The sequence below is a fragment of the Erpetoichthys calabaricus genome, chromosome 3 (assembly GCF_900747795.2).
Source record: "Erpetoichthys calabaricus chromosome 3, fErpCal1.3, whole genome shotgun sequence".
Taxonomy (NCBI): Eukaryota; Metazoa; Chordata; class Cladistia; order Polypteriformes; family Polypteridae; genus Erpetoichthys; species Erpetoichthys calabaricus.
Genome location: NC_041396.2, coordinates 287,725,935 through 287,748,931, shown reverse-complemented (window position 1 = coordinate 287,748,931; position 22,997 = coordinate 287,725,935). Strand labels below are relative to the sequence as shown.

Genomic DNA, 22,997 nt, shown 5'->3' with positions numbered 1-22,997 from the left:
CCATTTTGGAATAAGGCTGTAACATAACAAAATGTGGAAAAAGTGATGCGCTGTGAATACTTTCTGGATGCACTGTATGTATGTATGTATGTATGTATGATATACTTATTTATTTTTGTACACAGCATATATGGTTGCTGACGACAGGCTTACAAGTGGCTAAAACTGCATAATATTAAGTTGAATTACAATTTCTAAAGGCACTTGGCATGGCATGTAGAGAACATAGATTTAGAAATCCAAATTTTTGTATGCGTATGCTGTTTTCGCCTTTCCAATGTCAACAGAATTTTAGGATAATACTACATTTTATTTATATAGTGCCTTTCCCATGCTGAAATCTAAGACAGGTTTTACACATGAGGACCCAGGCGACTAAGGTTAAAGTCTCAAGAACAGGAACCAATTTAAACTTCTTTAAAATCCTTCTGAAAGTACGACAGCTATAATACACATTTGATGCCCACTAGTGACATCATTTCCCTCAAGCTCCATTCACCCCCTTCAACCACGTGCAACAAAATGAATGGCTAAGGAGGCCTAAAAAGTTTTGTTAGCTAGAAGGATGAAATTCAAATGACATCTTACCTGAGTGCCGGAAATATTTGAGACGGTCTTTATGTTGGTTCCATTAAGAATGGCCACCTAAAAATAAATAGGGAGAGTGATCAAGGATTAAAGTATCTTAACATGCTACAGTCAGAACCGAGGTCCAGGTAAGAATTCACAAAAACACTTCACACACAGCACTGAAGATATTTTACAGAAAACAAAATTAAATGGCATTGAAACACTTGAGCTTTAGAAATCTAAAGTTTGAAAGCCTTGGAGGTGAAAGCAGAGTGGTTGGTAATGGAGGTTTGTTTGATCGGCCTTTGGTGTGTTAGGAAATGCAGCATGAGGGGCAGATCGCGATTCCTTTAAAGGCTGGACAGCTGAAGTGTTGAACCATTGGCACAACACAACTGGCATATTTGTGTGACCCTGTGGCGGGCAACAGAGCACGGTGGACAAGTACCTGGGGCTCGAACCCACAAGGCAGCTTATTCACTTCTCACCTTCAACTCACTGTGAGACCCTGAGCAGGTAAACTGAAAACAGTTGCCCCATGGATCTGTGCTTTTAAAGAGCCTTGGAATGATGCTCAGTATTGAATTACTATTGGGACAGCTTACCTAGTAGCTAAACAAATGGACTTGATTGACTGAATGGTCTCCTTTTGTTTGTCAAATTTCTTACGTAAGGCACTATAGAAAACCACCCAGTGCTCCAAATGACAAAATATGGATATTGTAAAATACAGGGCTTTCCAAAAATATCCAGACCTTTACTTTTTCATATTTTGTTTTCCTGCAGCCTTATTTAAAAATGTAAAAATCCTGAAAAAAGGAATTTTTGCTAATTTATTAAAAATAAAAAAAACTGATAAATTTGACATTGACACACATATTTGGACACTTTGCTAGGACACATTGGTGCATCCCATTCTGCTGATCATCAGCGAGATGTTTCTACGCCTTGTTTGCAGTGGTCGATACAAATGATTGGACCTGATTAGGCAAAGCACACACCTGTCTATCACAGTTGAGCAAAACCCAACCCAAGAGGTTGAAGGAATTGCCTATGGAGCTTGGAGACAGGATGGTCCCCAAAAACATGGGAACCTCCATAAATTCTTAAATGAAAGAGCTTGGGTTAACCAGGACTCTTCCTGGAGTTGACCACCCAGCCAAACTGAGCAAACTTTGGAGCTCAATCAAAGAAGTCATCTCTTCTCCTGAAAACCAGTGTGGAAATGGGAGAAACTTCCAGAAGGACAACCATCACAACAACACTCCACTGAACTGGGCTTAATGGCGAAGTAGCCAGACAAAACAAGAAAGCTCAACAGGACTCTGACCATGAGAATTAAGAATGAACTATATGGTCTCAACTCTAAGTGTCATGTCAAAATGAAACCAGGCACCACTCGCCACCTGTGCAATAGCATTCCACAGGTGATGCATGATGGGGGCAGCATCATGAACTGGGAGACTAGACAGGGTCTAGGGAAAATAGAAGAGTGCAAAGTACAGAGATATCCTTAATGAAGACCTGCTCGAGACAGGAGAATTACCCAAAGCACAAAACAAAGACATCACAGAGGTGGCTTATGGACAACTCTGGAAATGTCCTGTTGTGGCCCAGCGAGAGCCTGGGCTTCAGCCCAATCAAACATCTCTAGGGAGACCTGAAAATACACTTTCCACTGACGGTCTCTATACAACCTGACATGGCTTGAGGACATCTGCAGAGAAGAATGGCAGGAAATCTCCAAATCCAGATGTTTGGCTTGTTGTGTCAGGCCCAAGGAGACTCCACGCTGGAAACACTGCCAAAATGGACATGAACTAAATACTCACTAAAGGGTCTGAATTTGTGCGTCAATGCAATATTTCAGTTTATTGTTAATAAATTTGCAAAAATGTCTAAAATCTGGGATTCGCTTTTTTATTATGGTGTATTGAGTGTTGCTTGGTGAGGGGACAAGTGAAATGATTTTAACAAAGTTGAAACATACCTAAATGTGGGGAAAAAAAGTTCTTAATACACACTGTGTGTGTAATATATTTCATATCATCTTTTTCCACTTTCATGTTGGGTCAATGTGCTTGATTGACCTTCTCCAAACAGCTCACTTCTGCACCTCCTCCTCAGTCATAGTATATAGTGATATGACATCAAACGAGACCATGACCTCGTCCTCCGCGATTGATACGTCTTTCAGGCGTTGCAATGCCAACTCGGCGCTGCTCACAGAATATTCTGAGTCAAAAGTTAAATGTTTGAGTGCCTGAAAAAGTCTTCTTATAAGTTGGTCCACCTATTAGGCTGACCACTGGTCTGAATTTCAGAGGCGTTTTATGTATTTTTGAGAGTCCATAAAATTCAGGGCAGTTAGCATTGCTGGATTTCATTTTATAATAATTCTGTGCATCTAGACAGTTGTTATTCTGGAGTTTGATCAGAGCGGTGTTTATTTTGTTAAGAGTGGTCTTAGTTGGGTTGTTATTCAGCTGTTGATAAGTGTTGGTGTCAGAAAGCATTTCTTCCATTGCTGTGGTATATTGTTCCTTGTCTAATACGACAGTTGCACCTCCTTTGTCGGCTGGTGTGATAACGATGCTGTTATTCTGCGGCGATCGTAGAGCTTTCTGTTCTTACTCAATGAAATAACGGAACAGTGAAAACAGATTGAATATATGGACATAGGTGATATGACAGAGCTACTACAAGTTTAATTTCAAAGAAACCACAATTCGGTCAGGTTTATATTTATGATCACGGGGAAGCGATACAACATATGAATCGAAAGAGTTAGACGATCGGACGTATTAGAAATTCTACAGCCAATAATGGATACAAATCCATACGTCCAAAAGTATCACACTTTACACAAAATTTATCTGAAAAACACGGACAAAGAAGTTTACTTGGATTTCTGTATGAATCCGAAAGATCACACTCACAGATACATAATAAACCAACATGTGACGAATTGTTAGCGATAATAGTTTCGAAAGACAGAGTTAATATTCGTGCTTATCCAAAAGTACAGCACGATTCGTCACAAGCGGCAGATTCAGGAAAAGACTAGTGCGTAGGGATCGCACAGGGGTTGGCGAGCGAAGTGAGCAGGCTCTGCCCCCTAGTACACTATATATAAACAGCAGTCCCCATCAAGACACTTTGCAAAGCTAGTGAGATACAGACGGAGTTCAATGGAGGATTTACAGTAGATTCTCTGATTTAACAACTGGTCAATACAATGATGACAACAAGGAACACAACAAGTAGCACAACCAGAGTTTTCTTCTCTTTTTCTTTACATAACATGGAGAACTTTGCACAAAGGGAACGGAAGAACTCCAGTTATGCCACCCAGAAAGTGTTAAATATATGCAATTATTTTTTAAATAACAAGTATTAAAAGCAGCTATACAAATCCATGGCAGTTTTGGTGTAAAATTACAAAAGTGTGTGGAAAAACAACAGAGAGAGATGAACTAACATGAAAGGAGCTATACAGATGAAACACAGCTACAGAATAAAAAAGGGTGTAAAGCAAAAGAACAGCGTAAATCAAAAACATCTGCATCCTTAGCTGAAAACTCACAAACATTTCTTAGGAATTAAGCAACTATGCATCTCCCAGATGAAATTTGGAAAAATCATGACAGAAAGCCAGAACATCTCTCAGGACAATTCAGCTCTTGCACAAAGCAGCCAAGAAAGGGGAAGGGAGTGAAAAAAAATATATAATGCTTCTTACGTAGCCAAACAGCATGGCTCCTTTGGGTACCCCAGTGACGAAATCTGGAATAGAAGGAGTCCAAAGTTCAGTGTCAAAAACAAAGAAATAAAAAAAAATAACTCATTCAATTGATAAGATTTCTAGTTGTTCTTAAAATTACTTGGAAATAAACTCAAAAGTTCAGAATTCAGTTAGAACAGTCCCAACAGCTTTCAATTAAAGCCAGTCCCTTGAAGAGCAGGTTGGCAGAGTAAGCCCAGCCATCGTACCTTCATCAGTATCTCCTGTAAACTCTCCCACAGCCACAGAGTAACCTGCGTTGGGATGAAGCACAGATTGTCAGTTACGGGGAAAGTCCAGAGGTGGGAAACCAAAAAAAAAAAAAAAAAGATGGCACTGACCGAGGTAGCTGTCATCATAGGAAGATTGGGCTTGGCGTGTGTGAAGCTGTTCCTTCACTGGCAGGATGAAGTAGTCCGGGAAGTAGGCTTTCACAATGTTCTCCTGACTGGCCGACAGCAGCTGACCTACAAGAAAGAAAACAGCAGTGGGACTTTGAGCTTTTGGTGCTGCCTAGTCGTGCTATCTGTAAACCTCAGCAACTTGTCTCTTGATGCATCTCAACAATGAGAAGGGATATTGGGATCAGGGCATCCCTCTGTGCATCCTGCAGAGGGTATTATTACAGGTCACAGTACTAAACAAAGGTCACCTTCCATTCTCCGAGAACAAGGATGCTATTAAAGTAAAGAATTTAATTTTGAAGGATGAAAAATAAAGAGAACACACATTGGGACACTTCATTGTCATGAAGAAGAGCTGTACCGCCACCTCCAGTGGTGTGCTATTTTACTTATTCAGCTCTTCCGAACATTCCCAAAATTCTGTAGATTCATTTTGGACAGTGCTGAGAAAGTTATTAAAAACAGACAGTTTGGACTGCTGTGACCGAGTGGATTAGGAAGCCTCCCAGCTCATTCCTTAACCAGAAGGACCACCTTATGAACTCCATGAAACACAGACGATTCATGATTCACTTTTGAGCGATTTTAAAAACACTACCTACAACTCTCCATTCAAAAGATGAGAAAACCCACTTAGGAATATTTAAAAAAAGGTAAAGAAATGTAAAATTCCCTCATGTAGGGATTATCCACCCAGCCGTCCACAAATTTAAGACTTCAGCATTCAGTAATGAGGACCTGTTGTAATTAAAAAAAATCGACAGCACAAAATTTTCATTAAGAGATTCCCATATTTTCTAATAAAACAGAAAATTTGAAATTTAAATATCCAAGGCCAGACAATATCTATTGACATTCAGGCTAAATCGATTAGTTAACGAACAGAATTAATTTTATCGTTATGGGACGGATTACATTATTTAGGGAGCCACACAAAACAAGAAGCAAGCAAGGATGTATGAATAAAGCTTTAGGCAGCAGTTTCCAACATGGAAAACAAAACATTAATACCCCAAAAAACCTCTTTAGTAAATTTTTGCTCATGTGAATCAAAACATCTCTCATTACGATGTATTTACGTATTAAATACTAGCTGTCCCCTGCGGCTCTGCCCACGTAGTAGTGAAACAGGACAAACTTTTCAAATCAATTAAAATAAAATTATTTCTTGCCAAGCGGAAGGTAGGTACACTGTAACATCAAACGTTGGCACTGTATCTAATTGTGTTCAGCTCTGCGCCCCCCGTGTGGGGAGAAAAGCATGTGGCCGTGATATCTCTGCCAGTCAGCAGCTACCCTCTAAAACGCACGTAGCTCTGATCTCTCAAAAACGTCAAACGTTACTCCTTAATCCTTAGATGATAATGTCTGTTGAACAAACAGGTGTCGCTAGCTAACTGGAGACAAGGTACACTCCAATATGAGGCGTGAGGTAGAGTGACTCGAATGGTGGCTGACGCGCGAGTCTGCAGCCTCTCTCTTTCAGATTTGCTCAAATAAAATTGCTACCGCAAGAGTACTACGGTACTTAGTGTGATGAGAGAAGTCGCAAAATCATGTTTGAGCAAATTACAAAAAAACCCAATCTAAATCCGCTAAGTAGTTCTCTCGTGAAAAGAGGACAAACAGACATTGGATTTTATATTATATACACACATACACATCATTTACAAGGCTAGTGAAGCACACACACTGATACCTTGTGATAGACGAGTTCACACAACTGAACTTGATTGGCAAAGGATAACTGGTGCGCAACCATATGCATTGTGGCAAACTGACGGAGGGCGAGTGTTACAGCAGTACATGCAGAGGTGAAAAGAAATTAACAACATACATTGTCTGATGCAAGTGCATAGGGGACAGTTGAAGGGCTGTAGTAATGGTAATTCTCCGTCGTTCCACAAGTTGGCGCTGTGCAGTAATGTGTTTTCTCAAGTGGATGTGCAGAAGTATCTCAGGGTCTTATTCACAAGTGTAGGGAAAAGGACAGGTGAGATGGGCAGATGTGTTGGTGTGGAAAGTGCAGTTATGCAGTGGCAGCACGGATAAGCAGTGGTGAATAAGGAGCGGAGCCAAAATTAGCTCTCGAATTAACCCTGAACTATGGTCAGAAGGTTTGGGGAATGACTGGAAAAAAAAAAAAAAAAAAAAAAAAAAAAAGAGACCGCTGGTATAAGCAGACAAAATACTTTCTCCGCAGGGCGACAGGGCGAGTAGCGCAGATATCTGGGAGAGGTTCAGAGTAGAGCTGCTGACCCTTCGTATCAAGAGGAGCCAATTCAGGAGGTTCAGGCGTCCGACATGGATACCTCTCTGTGGAGGTTTTATGGGCATGACCACATGGGAGGAGACCACAGAGAAGACCCAACGTTTGCTGGAAGGATTATATCTCCCAGATGGCTTGGGAAAACTATAGGATCCTACATAATGAATTGGCAAGTGTGCCTTGGAGAAAGGAACGTATGGGCCTTGCTGTCGAGTCTGCTGCCCCAATGACACAGTGTCAGATAAATGGCGGAAAAAGAATGAATTCCAGTCCATGAATCAATTTCTGTTTACCACTAGATAACTGACATTTTGTTTACTAGATTGGCGTTTTCTTCTACTGCCTTCTGTTGCAGTCGCCCCACTGACATTTACAGTGGTTTCATTTATTATTTGGCTGCTGTTGCTCTTTACTTTCTCGTATAGGGAAAATATTGTAATCATCCAAAAATTCAACATCGAGATTTTGATGAACCTCTATGTTTTAGACCTCTGAGTCCGATATAAAAATATAATCATTGTCTCGCAGTTTACTCTTCAAATATCCATCCCCATATCTGAGAGTACAAGAAAGTCGAGGGGAGACCACTCCCGATTTTTTTTTCTTGTATTTCACATTTGGAAATTTTAGCAAAAAAACCTTTTGCTTTGTTTTTCTGCATACAACTGGATAACTGGCATGTGGATTATATGACAGTAGACATTAAGCCCGTTACAATAACAGGCGCTAGAACAGTAGTCCATAAACATTAGTAGGAACAGTCTATATTAAATGGCAAGGGACCTTTTACCTCATTAAATTTTTTCCGTAAAATGCCTGTAATTTTCTCTGACAGTAATACTGGCTTTGCTGTCCGTAATATGTGTTTAATTTTCTGTCACAACAGTGGGCAATCAGCAGATTCTCCCCAGCAACTGATGTAATGTGCGCAAAAATAAATCTACTTTTAAAAGTCATTGTATTGTAATATCACGAAAATTCATATATTTAGGAAAACCCCTTCAACGACCGTCACTTTACCGGGCCAAGCTTCTTAATCGCAAATCTGACATCCTCAGAGTGAACACTTGCACAACAATGGGGAAGCTGGTCTCCGCGTCTCAGTACCCGTTTGGATTTTTCGTGTTTTATGTTTTAGGGCTTACCTCACTTACCGAAATCTGATTGGATCGGTCGCATGATATTTTATAGGTCCCGCCCTCTCTGTCTTGTGTGACGCGTCAGGCGGCCTTTGAAGCGTCGCCCCGTGCCCCGCGCATGCGCACTTCACCAGAAGACGCACACACACACGGACACTGGACGCACACAGGGGTTTTTATTAAAGAGGCTAAGTAACCCAAGATTTACCCATGGATGGACCCATTTTATATTTTACGTCATAGTGAGCAGTGCTGCACAAACTTTTATTTTTTTAAATAATCAAAAGCTTTTCTTCTCTTCATTCTGCATGTAAACATGAGGTTAAAATGTTTTTCACGGCCATCTCAACAAACTATATGGGATAACATATAAAAGAAATTAGTTTTGAGTGGAGAATTCCATTAGTAGAACAGAAATTAATAATTTGTCATCTGTTGACCAAAGCCCCACCAAGAAACATGACCACTGAGCAAAGTCATTTGCATGAACCCAGTTCATTACTACATAAAGTAATTCAGTTCTTCAAGACATCCAACCAAATCTTTAAAATCAAACGGTTGAATTTTGCATTGAGAAGATCTGCAAGACACAGAAAACATCTTTCGTAACCCATCATGAACTAGCATGAAGGACAGCAGCTGGGCAACAAAGGCCTAGCAAAGGAGGGCCCACAAAATTTATACAAATGCTTGAAATTCAGATAACTGAAAAAAAAACGCATTTTTTTTGTGATGGGATTCAATGTTAATGGAAAATAAAACATTTCCCCTATAAGCAATACGTGGCCCCTCCACCTTCGCCAACACGCAATTACTGAGCTTGAATGATGCAATACAAAAGAGTTTCAGGGAACTGAACCCAAGTCACATATGCATAGGTGACATCCCAGGGCGATGCTGTTGGACAGCAGCTGCCCATTCTCTTACCCGATTTAAGCAAATGGACTTTCAGAGTAAGCAGCTACAGCTTACCTTGCCAAAAGTAACTTCCAGGTCCTCCAAGAACAACGCGACCACTCTACAGCAGAAGGGGGAAAAAAAAAAAAAAAAGAGAGAAAAAGATGTTAAATGCTTTGGATTAGATCAGCTTTCATTATACAGTATGTGTGACAATACTACAACTACTACTGAAGGACAACAGGAAAAAATACAAAAACATCCATCAAGCTGCTAAACCTTGACGCTTGACTAAGGAGTAGTCATTGGGTCAACACCTACATATATGGAGACATGTGAGGTCCAATGCTCCTTCTCGAACACTTCGATCTTTCTGCTTATGAATGGCGTCTGCCGATGCCACCTCTGCGTGGCATCAAATCTCAGTCTCAATCTCAGTGCCCTCCTCCCTTCAAAACTTGGACTCTCCCAATATGTTCAAGAAGCATGAAGACTTTTGTGTTTGCTGAATTTCTATCTAGGTGATAGGTTTTGTTAATCTGTGAATTGTAACAAGTCCATATTTTGTTCCTAGCTCTACATTCGTGACGTTTGGTTTTGTAGCCTTGTCTTGTAACATTTGTTCCCAAACAGTCCCCAGACTCGATTATGTTGGCCTCTTTCGTAAGTCGCTTTGAATAAGCATCCATCCATCCATTTTCCAACCCGCTGAATCCGAACACAGGGTCACAGGGGGTCTGCTGGAGCCAATCCCAGCCAACACAGGGCACAAGGCAGGAACCAATCCCGGGCAGGGTGCCAACCCACTGCAGGACACACACAAACACACCCACACACCAAGCACACACTAGGGCCAATTTAGAATCACCAATCCACCTAACCTGTATGTCTTTGGACTGTGGGAGGAAACCGGAGCGCCCGGAGGAAACCCACGCAGACACGGGGAGAACATGCAGACTCCACGCAGGGTGGACCCGGTTTGAATAAGCAAATAAATGCAAATGCAATCATTAATTAACCTGAACAACATGCTCAATTTCTTCTTTGGTGATTGAGGGCAATCAAATATTTCTATTTAATTCTATAGAACAAAAGCACTGTCAGGTTCTCAAACCATGGAATTAGAAGCCACACTGCTTTAGTGTATTACAGAAGCCATTTAATCAGAGATTTTCTTCTGTGTACCTGCTATTCTCCTGAGGGAGAAACGTTTTTCCAGCTTATTTTCAAATTTTCTTAGGAGGAGGAAAAAATGGGCTGGAAAAATCTAAACAAGTCTCATTTTCTATTATTTCTCACTGGGTCCATATGCGTACTCTCAGGTTCTTCTTTTAACGCTCCCATGACCTGCTGTAACACAGAGTAATCAGTACATCGCTCTGATTGGTGAGGCAGACATATCCAATATTCATGCATTTTCATCCCATACATACGAGGGATGTTCAATAGATTATCTACTTGAGTACTGTATATTTGTATTAAAGATTTGACCTTGTCACTGGAGATCAGGACATGACTTGGTATGCCACACATGTGGTGTGTGAGGTCATTAAATAGTTATCACTCAAAGAGAAAAGGAAGGCAAACACAACTACTGGCGAAGTCTACAGTAGGAAGAAATGGACAGATTGGGAGCATCACTCCAGCATTAAATTCCTTAAAAAGGAAGGGAAGAAGCCAAAAGGAATCCATGAGAGGTTGAATGCTGGTGATGGGGCACAACTTACTGTATATGCAAAAAAACAACAAAAGGTCGATGTCGGGTCTGGTCCTCGGCTATTTTGATGCATCGCTTGAGGTCACCAGGTGGCACAGTGGTAGCACTAGAAACATTTCACCAACCCAAATCGGGTCTGATCCCTATTGTAGCCCGTCACCATGGAATTCCTCTAATCAAACCTGAACATCTCACGAGTGATCAATCTTTCTTATTCTCGTTTCAAGCTCCACATTTTCTCACTCTCTCTTTTCTGATCTCCTAAGTACCAACCCCTCCACACTTGCAGCTAATTACCATGCTGTGCACCCTATCCAGGGGCAGACCGGCCATTAGGGCATTTGGGCAATGCCCGGTGGGCCGCGGACTCTGGTCTGATCATGGGCCGGCTGTTTCATGAAATAAATTTTATGTACTGGTTACTGTTTAGAAAATTAATTTTAATGTCAAACTACTAAACATTCTCTGTCTAGTACTGTGATTTATATAGTCCTATATAATATACAGTATTACGTCATGAAGTTGTTTTAGTTGTCAGTACACAACGCTGCAGCAAAAAATTTGGTTAAAACTGCTCTTTTCCGATTTCTGTTTCAATACCGCTATATTAAAAGGTTAGCATATACATTATTGTAAATTATTTTATCTCATATCTGTATTTAAATTCTTTGGTACCAATAATTAGATTATGTTTAATGCATTCTATTCATGCATGTTGAATGTATTCTATTCTAATCAGATCACTAGGACAGCATTTTTTCACCCAAGAAACATAGCAAAAGTTAGACCTCTTATATCATCGAAAGATGCAGAGAAATTAGTTCATGCGTTTGTTTTCAGTCGACTAGATTACTGTAACGCACTCCTCTCTGGACTACCCAAAAAAAGACATCAATCGTTTGCAACTAGTGCAGAATGCAGCTGCTAGAATCCTTACCAGGAAAAGAAAATCCGAACACATTTCTCCAGTTTTGATGTCACTACACTGGTTACCTGTGTCATTCAGAATTGACTTTAAAATTCTGCTTATGGTTTATAAAGTTTTAAATAATCTCGCCCAGTCTTCTATATCGGAATGTCTGACACCTTATATTCCAAATCGTAACCTCAGATCCTCAACTGAGTGTCTCCTTAGAATTCCAAGAGCAAAACTTAAAAGAAGTGGTGAGGCGGCCTTCTGCTGTTATGCACCTAAAATCTGGAATAGCCTGCCAGTAGGAATTCGCCAGGCTAATACAGTGGAGCACTTTAAAAAAACTGCTGAAAACACATTACTTTAACATGGCCTTCTCATAACTTCACTGTAATTTAATCCTGATACTCTGTATATCCAATTCATTATAATAACTATTCATTCAAAATCTGTACTAACCCCTACTCTCTCTTCTGTTTCCTTTTCCGGTGTCCTGTTGGTGGTGGCGCACTACCCAAAGCACCATGATGATCCAACAATGATGGATGGATTAAAAGCCAGAAGTCTGTATGACCACCAGCATCAAGTGACTCTGTGAAAACCCGAACTACAAAGAGGACTATTTCATTTATTTTAGGTAGAATGCCCAGAGGGGACTGGGTGGTCTCATGGCCTGGAACCCCTACAGATTTTATTTTTTTTTCCTCCAGCCTTCTGGAGTTTTTTTTGTTTTTTCTGGCCATCGGACCTTACTCCTTTCTATGTTAACTAATGTTGTCTTATTTTAATTTCTTATTTGTCTTTTATTTTTCTTTTCTTCATTATGTAAAGCACTTTGAGCTACTTTTTGTATGAAAATGTGCTATATAAATAAATGCTGTTGTTGTTGTTATTGTTCTCTGGTCGTCGGAGTGAGTGATAATTAGTGGTTTTCAGCTGCGATTATTAGTATGATGAAATAAAGTTATAAAGCACAAGATAGGAATTTTTCATATTAGAACAGAACATTTACAGTTTATCGTTATGTTAATGGAACATTTCAGTCATGTGAGGTTTTCATTATAACCTGAGTTATGAGCAGCCTACTAGGATACTGGCACTTGGACATAACTGACATTTGACATGTACTCTAATAACGTGTAAGTCATGTTACTAAATTTTTATTTTTCATTAAATTTTATTTCTAAGCACGTCGTCAAATTTTAAGTTGTGTCTAAACAACAGCGGACAGATTAAGTTTGGCAACAGTTTAGATATCATTGGCTCATATCAAGTAGCGAGCCGCATACTCATCACAAGTTTTAAGAAAATTCCAATGAATAATGAGCTGAGTGGGCCAACCTCGTCACCTCACTCGTTGGAGGATGCCCTGGCCGGTTTTGAGACCCAGTCCACTCCTGACCCTATCACACGTGTTCACCATAGTGAAACACAGGGTTAAAATGTGCTTAAAAGCCATTAAAACTATTAAACATGTTAACACACCCTTGGACTTGTCTCATCACACTGAATAAAAGCATAAACAGGACAAACAATAACCATTTGTCAGAATGTACTGGTTTCTTTGGAAGTAAAATTTGCGAGCACCAAGGCTTTCCAGGAAATAATTCTGATACACCAGAAGTCTGCCGTTTGGTTAAACAGGTTCAATCAATATCAACATTAAGGATATCCAACTGTTCTTTTAATTCACATATCCTGCCCTGATCACCCAAGTCGGGGTTTCCACAAGAGGAGGTCACTAAATGGAACATGCAAAATTACATTTTATAAAAGGCAAAAAGTTTAAACACATAAATAACAAGGCCTGAACACACCCAGCAGGATTCCAGACGTGATCCTGATAAGGAAGGATGTCTGAAGGAACTGCTTGCATTTCCTTGTTGTTGAAACAATACCTTAGTCACTCTGGAATTACCCAGAGGAAACATAATGGCTGAAATACACCACAGAAATATGTCAGGGAAGGTCACAGAGAGTTCCTCAAAAGCCTTCATTTGTTCTCCCCCAAAAGTGTGTGTGTATGTGAACATACAGAGCGGGATGAGTTATGTGAACTCGAGGGACATCTCTCACACCTTTATCATTCTTCTGTCCCTCCATGTCTCCCCACTGTCTAGCAAAGATAACCGAGTGGCATTTCCTCTCCGACTGTCCGACGACACCCTCACCCTTAACGGCGTAAGCCGGCCAGATCAGACAAGGCATACTCTCTGTCCACAGATGAGCAGATTCATCGGCCTTTCATGCTGCACTCGGGGCATCCATTTCTGGAGTTTGTTCCGATTTGTAAATACTTGAATGGTGGAGGAAATTGGGAGTGGAGGCATCTCGAGATCCTAGCTTACTTGGATACCCATCAGACAGTTTTAATTTTGAGACCGATTAAGCATTGACTACTCCAGAAAACTCAAATGGCCTGCGGTGACACATCAACAGACACTTCACAAACCTTCCCCACTGAATACAATGGTGAGTCACAATTCTGTGTGACCCAAAAGGCAGAAACCTATAACCCATTTTGAGTTGAGACCCCTAGTTTAAGAAACTATGCCTTAGACCAGAAGTGGGCAATGTCGGTCCTGGAGAGCCACAGTGGGGCTGCAGGTTTTTGTTCCAACCCAGTTATTTAGTGAGAAGTCAATTATTGCTGATGAAGCCCTTCTTGCTTAAGTGACATATTGATGCTTCATTTTAGTGGTCTTGTTTGTTAAGGTTCCCCACCCTTAATTGATTATTTCAATCTTAAACGGCTGCATTCACTGTTTTAATGGAGCCTTATTAGTAGTAAGATGTACAGTAAATGACAAAGCAGCCAGCAGTTCTCCATCTAGCTTGTTTCCATTGATATCTGTGTGTGTTCATTATGCACTATTTGATTTAATAAAACGCAGAATAGAAAATGTGACAGACTGAAAATTATCTGTTTAAGGCTTCAAATCATTTTGATGATATCCTTGGAAAAGAAAAAAATGTCTACGATATAAGAGCCTTACATTGCAGACTAACAAGCCATAAAATTAAATAAGGTCTGAGATTGGCAAGGATTGGTTTCTAATTAAGCAACTGAGTTGGAATGAAAACCTGTGTGGCCCTCCAGGACCGACATTGCCCTGCCTTAGACTTTCATGTTAAAATCACAATCAACTTATTCTAACTCGCCTAATCGGATTCTGGGTTGCATCGGGTCGGAGTCTCTCATTTCATTCAAGTAGAAAACAACTCTGGGCAGGGCGGGAGTCCAGAGAAGGATGCCCACATATACAATTCATGGAGCTAATTTAGTGTTTCCAGTTCACTTTAAAAGCAAGTCTGCGGAATTGTTAAAAAAAATTGGAACACTCGGAGAAGAAAAGACGACTCAAACAGAATGGGCATACAGTGAATTGCTTGAGACTTTGAACCCAGGATAAAAGTACCATGAGACACCCACACTAAACAGTGCACTACCAGGCTGCCAAGCTCAGCTTTATTGACAGCTTACAAAAATTACATTTCACAATGGATTTCAAGCTTTACCCACCAAAGCTCAAACTTGTATCCCTGTAAATGAAAAAGCAAGCTGCCAGCCAAGAGGACCCGAATACTTCTGTGCCCAGTGACCACTTAGACCAGGCTTACGCAGAGTCCTGTGATACAGGTAAAGGGATCCACCATTACAGTGGCATTCCTCCAGTACATGGCACTTGCCACCATAGCAGGGGGATAAAAAAAATGTACTTTCAGCAAGTCTACGGACCGCGAGAAGATAATGGACTCTGGGAAGCCTTTAGAAATGTATCTATAAAATTTGCCATCCATCTGTTTTCTAGCCCACTTATCCATTTATTGCTGCAGTACTTAACCCAAGAAATAACCAACCCTGAACAAGGATACCAGATCATTAAATGACACACACTCGGCCCACCCTCACTCATATGGGACACATTTAGAGTTGCCAGTTTACTTAACCTGCATGTGATGATCAGGTGGTGGCAGTAAAACCAGAATGCCCAGAAATACCCACTTTAACACAAGGGGAAGAAGGAAACACCACAAACAAGGGGACAAGGGGCACCACTGTGGCTGGCCCGGCTGAGAGAGGAACAAGTGGGGATCACGGAGGCCTGGGCCGAGATTATAAGAGAAGACTCTGGAATTTTGAAGTAGGAACTCCATTCACTGTACTACTGTGCAGCCCACTCCCAGATACTCAAGTAGTAACTTTGATGAACCGTTAAATTTGATGGTCTTATTAGGCCCGGTCACTTTAGAAAAATATGGACGAGAACAGGCCATTCAGCCCAACAAAGCTCACCAGTCCTATCCACTTAGGTCTTCCAAAAAAGCATCAAGTCGAGTTTTGAAAGTCCCTCAAGTCTTACTGTCTACCACACTACTTGGCAGTACATTACACAACTTTTTCAATGATTTTCAGTCGCAGAATTTATTGACATAATTTTAGTGAGATAGAAGCAGAAGTGATTTGCATCCATGGCAGTCAGTTGTGCAGTCTGACATATCCATCAACTGAGTCCAAACAGTCCGCGACAGGATTGAATTTGTCTAAAGTTATGGGGTTGGACTTGTATGTGAACGAGAGCTGATAAACCAATGAGCACTCACTTGGAATGGCAATGCACATAATGACGAGGAACAAAGATTTTGGACCTCATAAACAGAAGAGAGGCTCATCTGTCTGATGTTTTACGTACCACGGCATCGGGTGGCTGAGATCGACATACCTGCAAAGCCTATACGTGTCAATCGACTACAGGCAGCTCCCGTTATTGGCTGTCAATAAGTAGCGTAGCTGCAGGACTTTGGAAATGTGAAACCGTGCTGGAAAGTCATTATGGGGTCATTTCATTTTTCATACCGTCCAATTTTAAGCTGTGTAATAATTTGCCATCACTAGAAACTGGCTGAATTTGCCATACCAGCTAACACTTTGTAGAACTCCATCAGGCCGCACACATTATTAGATGTCAAACAAAAAAAAGGGGCGAGCATAACAGTGTTAGGTCAGCACGCCTTTAAATAATTTGAAGTCCTTTAAAATGACATTGCTTGTTGTGTAGTTCAACATCCTTTCCAACTACAGGCCTTGCACTGTGGTGCTGGCTTAAAGCGCATCGTGACAGTCCTTTTAAATGGTGCGACGTGAACTACAAACTAATTAAATGAGGCGGATCATGGTGTAAGAGATACGCAGCTTGGAATCAACCCTGGGAACCCGACTGAGACCACGTGGCAGATGTTTGACCTAATCACAAGGTATCTAGGAGAAAGTATACCTTTGTAAAATCTGCACTGAAGCCACCTTGGCAGTAGCCTTGTCCTTGGGGGCCATCCATATCTGAAAGAGACAGAAAGGTTTAAAAATTACTAACAGCAAAGAAAAAAATTACATGCTATTCCTTAAATAAATTTGTTAACACTTTACATTAATAACACTGAAAATACAATGTATTTAATCATTACGGAGTATAACTGGAGTAACTTATAGGTCAGGTTGGGGAGAATGCACTAGCACACCATGTTTCCGCACCCACCACATGATGAAACAGCTTGGGATCCTGGTTGACAACCCCCCCAGGCAGACATCTGGTCCAGTCCCACCCTCTGGAAATGACCCTCTATCTGCTGCAGCCAGGTGTTACGTGGTCATCCCCTTGGCCTGGTCCAGCCACTCGAGTCCTCAACAAGGAGGAGCCTGTGAGCCGGATCACCATCGGGGAATCGTGCTACATGGCCGTATTGCTGTAACTGACGCTCTCTCACAATGCGGGTAATGTGCCTCATTTGGGACTCCATGACCAGCACAAAGTCAAACCAGAGGTACCCAAGGATTCTCTGAAGAGACACAGCACTGAAGGAGTCCAGTCTTCATCTCGGGTCACTGGATAGCGTTCATATCTCACAAACAGGAAGCACCAGGACTCTAAAGATTTGGACCTTCGTTCTTTTGCAGAGATATCAGGAGCGCCACACACCCCTTTCCAATGACCTCATGACCCCCCCCCATGCTCTCCCAATCCGTCTACTGACTTCATAGGAAGAGTCACCAGAGACATGAATGTCGCTGCCGAGGTAGCTAAACAATCTCGACGAGGTTGACACTCTCTCCACTGACAGACACACTGCTGATGGCTGTGTTTTGAGGTCCTCATAGATAAGTACACAAACTATTCCACAGTAAGAACTCCATAACTAATGTAGTTAAGAAAATTAAAAAGTCGATTTAAAATTGTCTCTCTACTCGTGTACAAAGTAACTACAGTATATTGTAAAAACTATTGCGGTGTTCCATTTACCTCGGAACGTCAGAGCTAGGAATGACGTCACACCAGAGTTGACCACATTCCAGTAAAACATTTGAAAAAGCAATACACATGCCTCCAGGTATGACTGTTTTTCTTTATCGGAATACGGAAATCTACTGATCAAATTGATACCACCACATCACTACATATTTGGTGCATCCACACACCATAGCAACATGTACACAGATAGAAGTTGGACAGTTCTGTGTGTATAACTGACTTAATAAAAATTCTTTACATTTATACAGCACTTTTCTCACTTCAAATGCTTTATATAGTAAGTGGGGAGCCAATTCAAAAGTCACTAATGTGTAGCACCCACCTGGTTGATGCAACGGCAGCCATTTTGTACCAGTGTGCTCAACACGGATTAGTTGTTAGGTGGTGAAGGGGTGAGAGATAGCCAGTCAGAGACTGGGGGTGATTAGGTGGCCTGCATGACTAGGCCACCGTGAGCAATTTAGCCAGGATATCAGGATACACCTTACTCTTTATGAAGGATGCTAAGGGATGTTTATATGACCACAAAGAGTCAGGACCTCGGTTTTTACAGTAGTGTCCCCATCATTGCACTGGGGCATTGGAATCCACAATCAGACCACAGGGTAAGCTCCCCTGGCAAATGAGACACACACACACAAAGTGCTAACAAACACTATTACAGCTTTCACTACTGCTGATGTGTGGTGCAGCCATCTTGATTTTGAGGTTGGTGAGACTCATGACTTTCTGATCATGAAATCTGACTTGTGAGGACGTTCCTACTTGAAATTCGGAAATTACAACTTTCCAGTTCAAGTAGCATAATAAGGCATTATTAGTAGATATGGTGTAACATCTGTATGCTTAGCCCGACTGTTACTCAAGCTGAAGAGTAAGCACAGTCATTACAAGGAAGTGCATGATTCTTGTGTAACAATTTGATTCTGTATCTGTACAGTTACTCAAGGTACTCCGTAAGTACTACAGAGGACCAACGCATTACTACAGAGCAGTTCTATAGAAGTCTGATTGCATACTTACTGCTTAACTCCTGGCATTACAGATACGTACATTGTAGTAACTGCACAGTTCAAAGACACCAATGCTGCGAATTGGCTGTGCCACAGTGTGATTCTGTGGCTAACCCATACCAATATAATTTTAGGTTATACAGGGAGATTCACTCGAAAGAGGCCCTGAATATTCTGTAATAACTCTCGCTAGAATGAAGCAATCTGAACGAAACAACGTGCAATGTGCTCCTCAGAACATGGAGCTTTGAAGAAGCCGGGATGCCCCTGCGTCAGTGATGAGCGAGGCATTGGACAGCTGTCATGACGTTTAACTACGGTTTGCAACTTCTGGGTGTATACCACCTGTACCCCTTCACTCAGTCACTCGACTTATCAGGACGGTGGTGTGCACTACTGAGCAGTGCGTCTTCATGGTGTAAACATATTGGGTCACCAATTTGTTTAAGTGATGTCAGAATCAACTGGATGATCGTGAAAGTTACTTCCAGCAAGATGGAGCAACATGTCACACATTGGTACGGTGCATGGCAGAAATTGAGTCTTTCTTCGGCAACAGGATAATTTCAAAGGGGCTTTGGCCACCATGGTCGCCAGATCTGAAACCACCAGACTTCTTCCTTTAGGGTATGTTCAAAGGAAAAGTCTATCAGAACAAGCCTCGCACTGTGGAAGATCTGAAGAAAAACATCCAACGTCAAATTGCTGCTGTTCCCCCAAAGACACTTGCTGATACATTCAGGAACATGGAACGCCTTGTTGAAATGTGTCTGGCAGAAAATGGAAACCACTTCCAGCATTGCATGTAATGCAATCGATTCAACATACGTCAAGGTATAAAGAGTATTTTTTTGGTTCAGATTGCTTCATCCTAACGGGAGTTACAACAGAATATTCAGAGCCTCTTTCAAGTGAATCTCCCTGTATCATAAAAACTTGAATTTAAGTCAAAGGACATTATTCTCAAACTATATAATGCACTGGTAAGACCACATCTGGAGTGTTGTGTGCAGATCTGGTCACCACAGTACAAGACAGACATAGCAGCACTTGAAGCTGTCCAGAAGAGAGCAACAAAGTGCACCATGGGACTTAAGGACATGTCCTACTGTGACAGCCTCAGAGAATTAAAACCTGTTGAGTCTCGAGCAGAGGAAATGACGTGGGGACCTAAACCAGGTATTGATAAAGTAGATCCAGCAACACACTTATGTATACTGGTTCAAGTGTGTCCTGCATTAAAAGAAAAATACATTCCCAGGGAGCAGGCATCTCCTGCAGGACACACAGGCAATGTGTGTAAATTATTGCCACAAATTTAATTCTGTGTCTTTAGACATCAGAAGTGTCTTTATCCTTATGCATGTCATCTTGACTAAAGATCAGCCACCATAGAACAAGACAGTTTAAGTCACATATCCTGCCAATAGTATAATTTTAAGAAAAATAAAGGAACAAAAAAAAAAACTCCAGATCTTTTAAATAGATGGGACATTGGCATCAGCTAAACATGTCCCAGTGTAGTTTTGCTTTCTATGCAAGTCACGTCACTGACCAAACTCTTAAACAGTGTGCAGGTTCTTAAACGGTTTTCACTTTTACTTCTTTCATGCTCCATCCTGACTTCACCTGCAGAAACTAGTGAAGAGTGTGACACGTGTCTATGTCATGCTGTGCAACACTCACCTGAACGACATGGCGCATACTGCACAAGGTGGCTAAAGTTGCCGATGGACAGGAAGCAGTTGCCTGTGACATCAGATGCAGCGATTTCTTTCCACGTTCTCCAGTGGTACAGTGGGGCACAGGCCTGTAGGAGGGGAGCACAAAAGACAGAGAATCTGGTCAGAGTGGTGCCAGTAGCCCTTTAACAAAATTAGCATTCAATATCTCTCAGGTCCGCCATTTTCACATTCATTTATCAGCCCTTGCTAGAAAGTCAAGTCTAGAAATATATAGCACCTTTGACAGTGAAAACCTTTTTGAAGATCTGCAATCTTAATAAATTCAGACGAATCCAGAATCGGGAAGAAAATGGCAACCCACCACAAGACACACTTCTATACTGGCACAATTTATTGCTGTCATTCAACTAAACAATAACTTCATAATGAACAAAAAAAAAAAAAAAAAGTGAGTGCTTCAAAAGCAAAACAGCGGGTTTCATTTCACAGATGGCTTTGTGAAATAGCCCCTAAAATTTGTTTCAGATATGATTTCAAAGTTGTGAAACATAAAACTCTGCCCGGGATTGGTTCCTGCCTTGTGCCCTGTGTTGGCTGGGATTGGCTCCAGCAGACCCCCCGTGACCCTGTGTTCGGATTCAGCGGGTTGGACAATGGATGGATGGATGGAAACAAAACTCAGTAAAATGAGGTTTTTGAGTAATTGTGGATTTTTTGGGGTATAAAGCAAGATATATTACTCCCTCAAGGTTAGTTCTGCTGAAACTATGGTCATCTTCCTCAGCTCCCCTCCAAAGTCTTCCCGATCTTCTATGGCCCCTTCCATGAACTCTTCTCTGCCTTGTGCACTGCCTGCCAGCACATTCACGCCCCAATGCTGCCTCGCACCACTCATTTGGAGTCAGATGTGACATCATCTGTGCTCATTTTCCCTAACTCTGTAAGCTGCTCCAAGCCAGGATCCTTCCAGAAGTTTGCAGGCCATAGCAGCAGAAAAGCCCCCTGGAAGTGGTTGCAGGTAAGTGCTAAGTGTTCTGTAGCTTTTTTCTCCCTTTCCACATTCTATACCAGAATTAATTGTGCCATGCTTTTGCACATGAAGGAGGTGGCTTCAAATGAGATAAAAAATATTTTACACACACTAGGGGGGGCTCTGCTTCCTGCTCGTTTCGCTCACCCACCCCAGGGTTTGGTTCACCAGATGTATAATTTAAAGAGATTGAAAATAATGCATATGTAACAATTCCCATGAAAATAACACTTTTACTTTAAAACTTCTGTAAAAACAATATTTGGAATTAATTTTTCTTCAAGATCGCATTGAATTTTGATTCCGTCTTTAGACTTGCATTGTGACAACGCAACACATCTGCCTGCGAGTGAATATCGTTTCTCTCTCCAAAAAGTAAAACAACTTTCTCAAATGTTTGCCCATGCTCTTTCTTCTTTGCTTAGTTGTTGACGTGTCATCTAGAATGTATAAAATTATTGTCCTGATAAAATTTATAAGAGCTGAGAGTGCAGGAAGTGTGTCTGACAAAAGCATTCACACAACTGAGAGGTTAGATGATCGTGGCCTTGTTAGAAAATAGTTGTAACTAGGGCGTAGCTTGAAAGAATCTCATGATAAGTCTTCGTTTTGCGGGACTTCATAACGCAACAACATTTTTAATTCTCGCTGGCAACACGAGTTGGACAATCTACAAGTCTCCGACTTAAAGTTTAAATTCGAACAATATATTCGATCTCTTTTCACGGTTCCGTTATTTCACCAAGTAATAATTTCCATTTTTTTGCGCTAATGCGATCTTTCCTATCCTTTTTTTTTTTTTTTTTTTTTTGAGATTTTTGAATTATCGTACTTCCATTATGTGTAACCTGCTGTGCATATGTACCGCACCAACATTTATGAATTCTTTACAACGTTCTACTTTGTCATCTACTCCTTTATTTCCGACCCCGGGTGTGATTAGATTTCTTTCTTGTGGGACGTACAACGCTGCTCACATTGTGAAGGGTGGGGCTGAACGCACGCGAAGGAGATGTGATCAGATCATTTGCTGCCGTGCTGCGTGTTCTGCTTGTCGCACTGCGCATCCATCATTTAAAAGCCTGTACAGCAGCTGTCCTTTTGTCTCACTGCCTTGTCTCGCATGACGTCAAAGTCTCTTCCAAGAAGATCACATCTCGTCTCCTTCGTCTCCTTCGTCTCCCTCCCAAGATTTTTTATTTTTTTTATTTTTTTATAATAGAGATACACACACACACGTATACAGTGCTTGTTTTGCAAATTGTAAATGC

The 22,997-nt window shown here is 41.2% G+C and overlaps 1 protein-coding gene across 1 annotated transcript in view; it reads right to left on the bottom strand.

Moving 5' to 3' along the window:
* itga5 (integrin, alpha 5 (fibronectin receptor, alpha polypeptide)) overlaps positions 1-22,997 on the bottom strand; it is a 210,005-nt gene that overhangs the window by 86,679 nt on the left and 100,329 nt on the right. The window contains exons 4-10 of the mRNA XM_028798484.2: positions 20,698-20,821; positions 16,970-17,031; positions 9,139-9,184; positions 4,696-4,821; positions 4,564-4,608; positions 4,313-4,356; positions 589-645 (exon numbers count right to left, since the gene is read on the bottom strand). Coding sequence (XP_028654317.1) covers positions 589-645; positions 4,313-4,356; positions 4,564-4,608; positions 4,696-4,821; positions 9,139-9,184; positions 16,970-17,031; positions 20,698-20,821 — 504 coding nt within the window. The remainder of the gene's footprint in view (positions 1-588; positions 646-4,312; positions 4,357-4,563; positions 4,609-4,695; positions 4,822-9,138; positions 9,185-16,969; positions 17,032-20,697; positions 20,822-22,997) is intronic.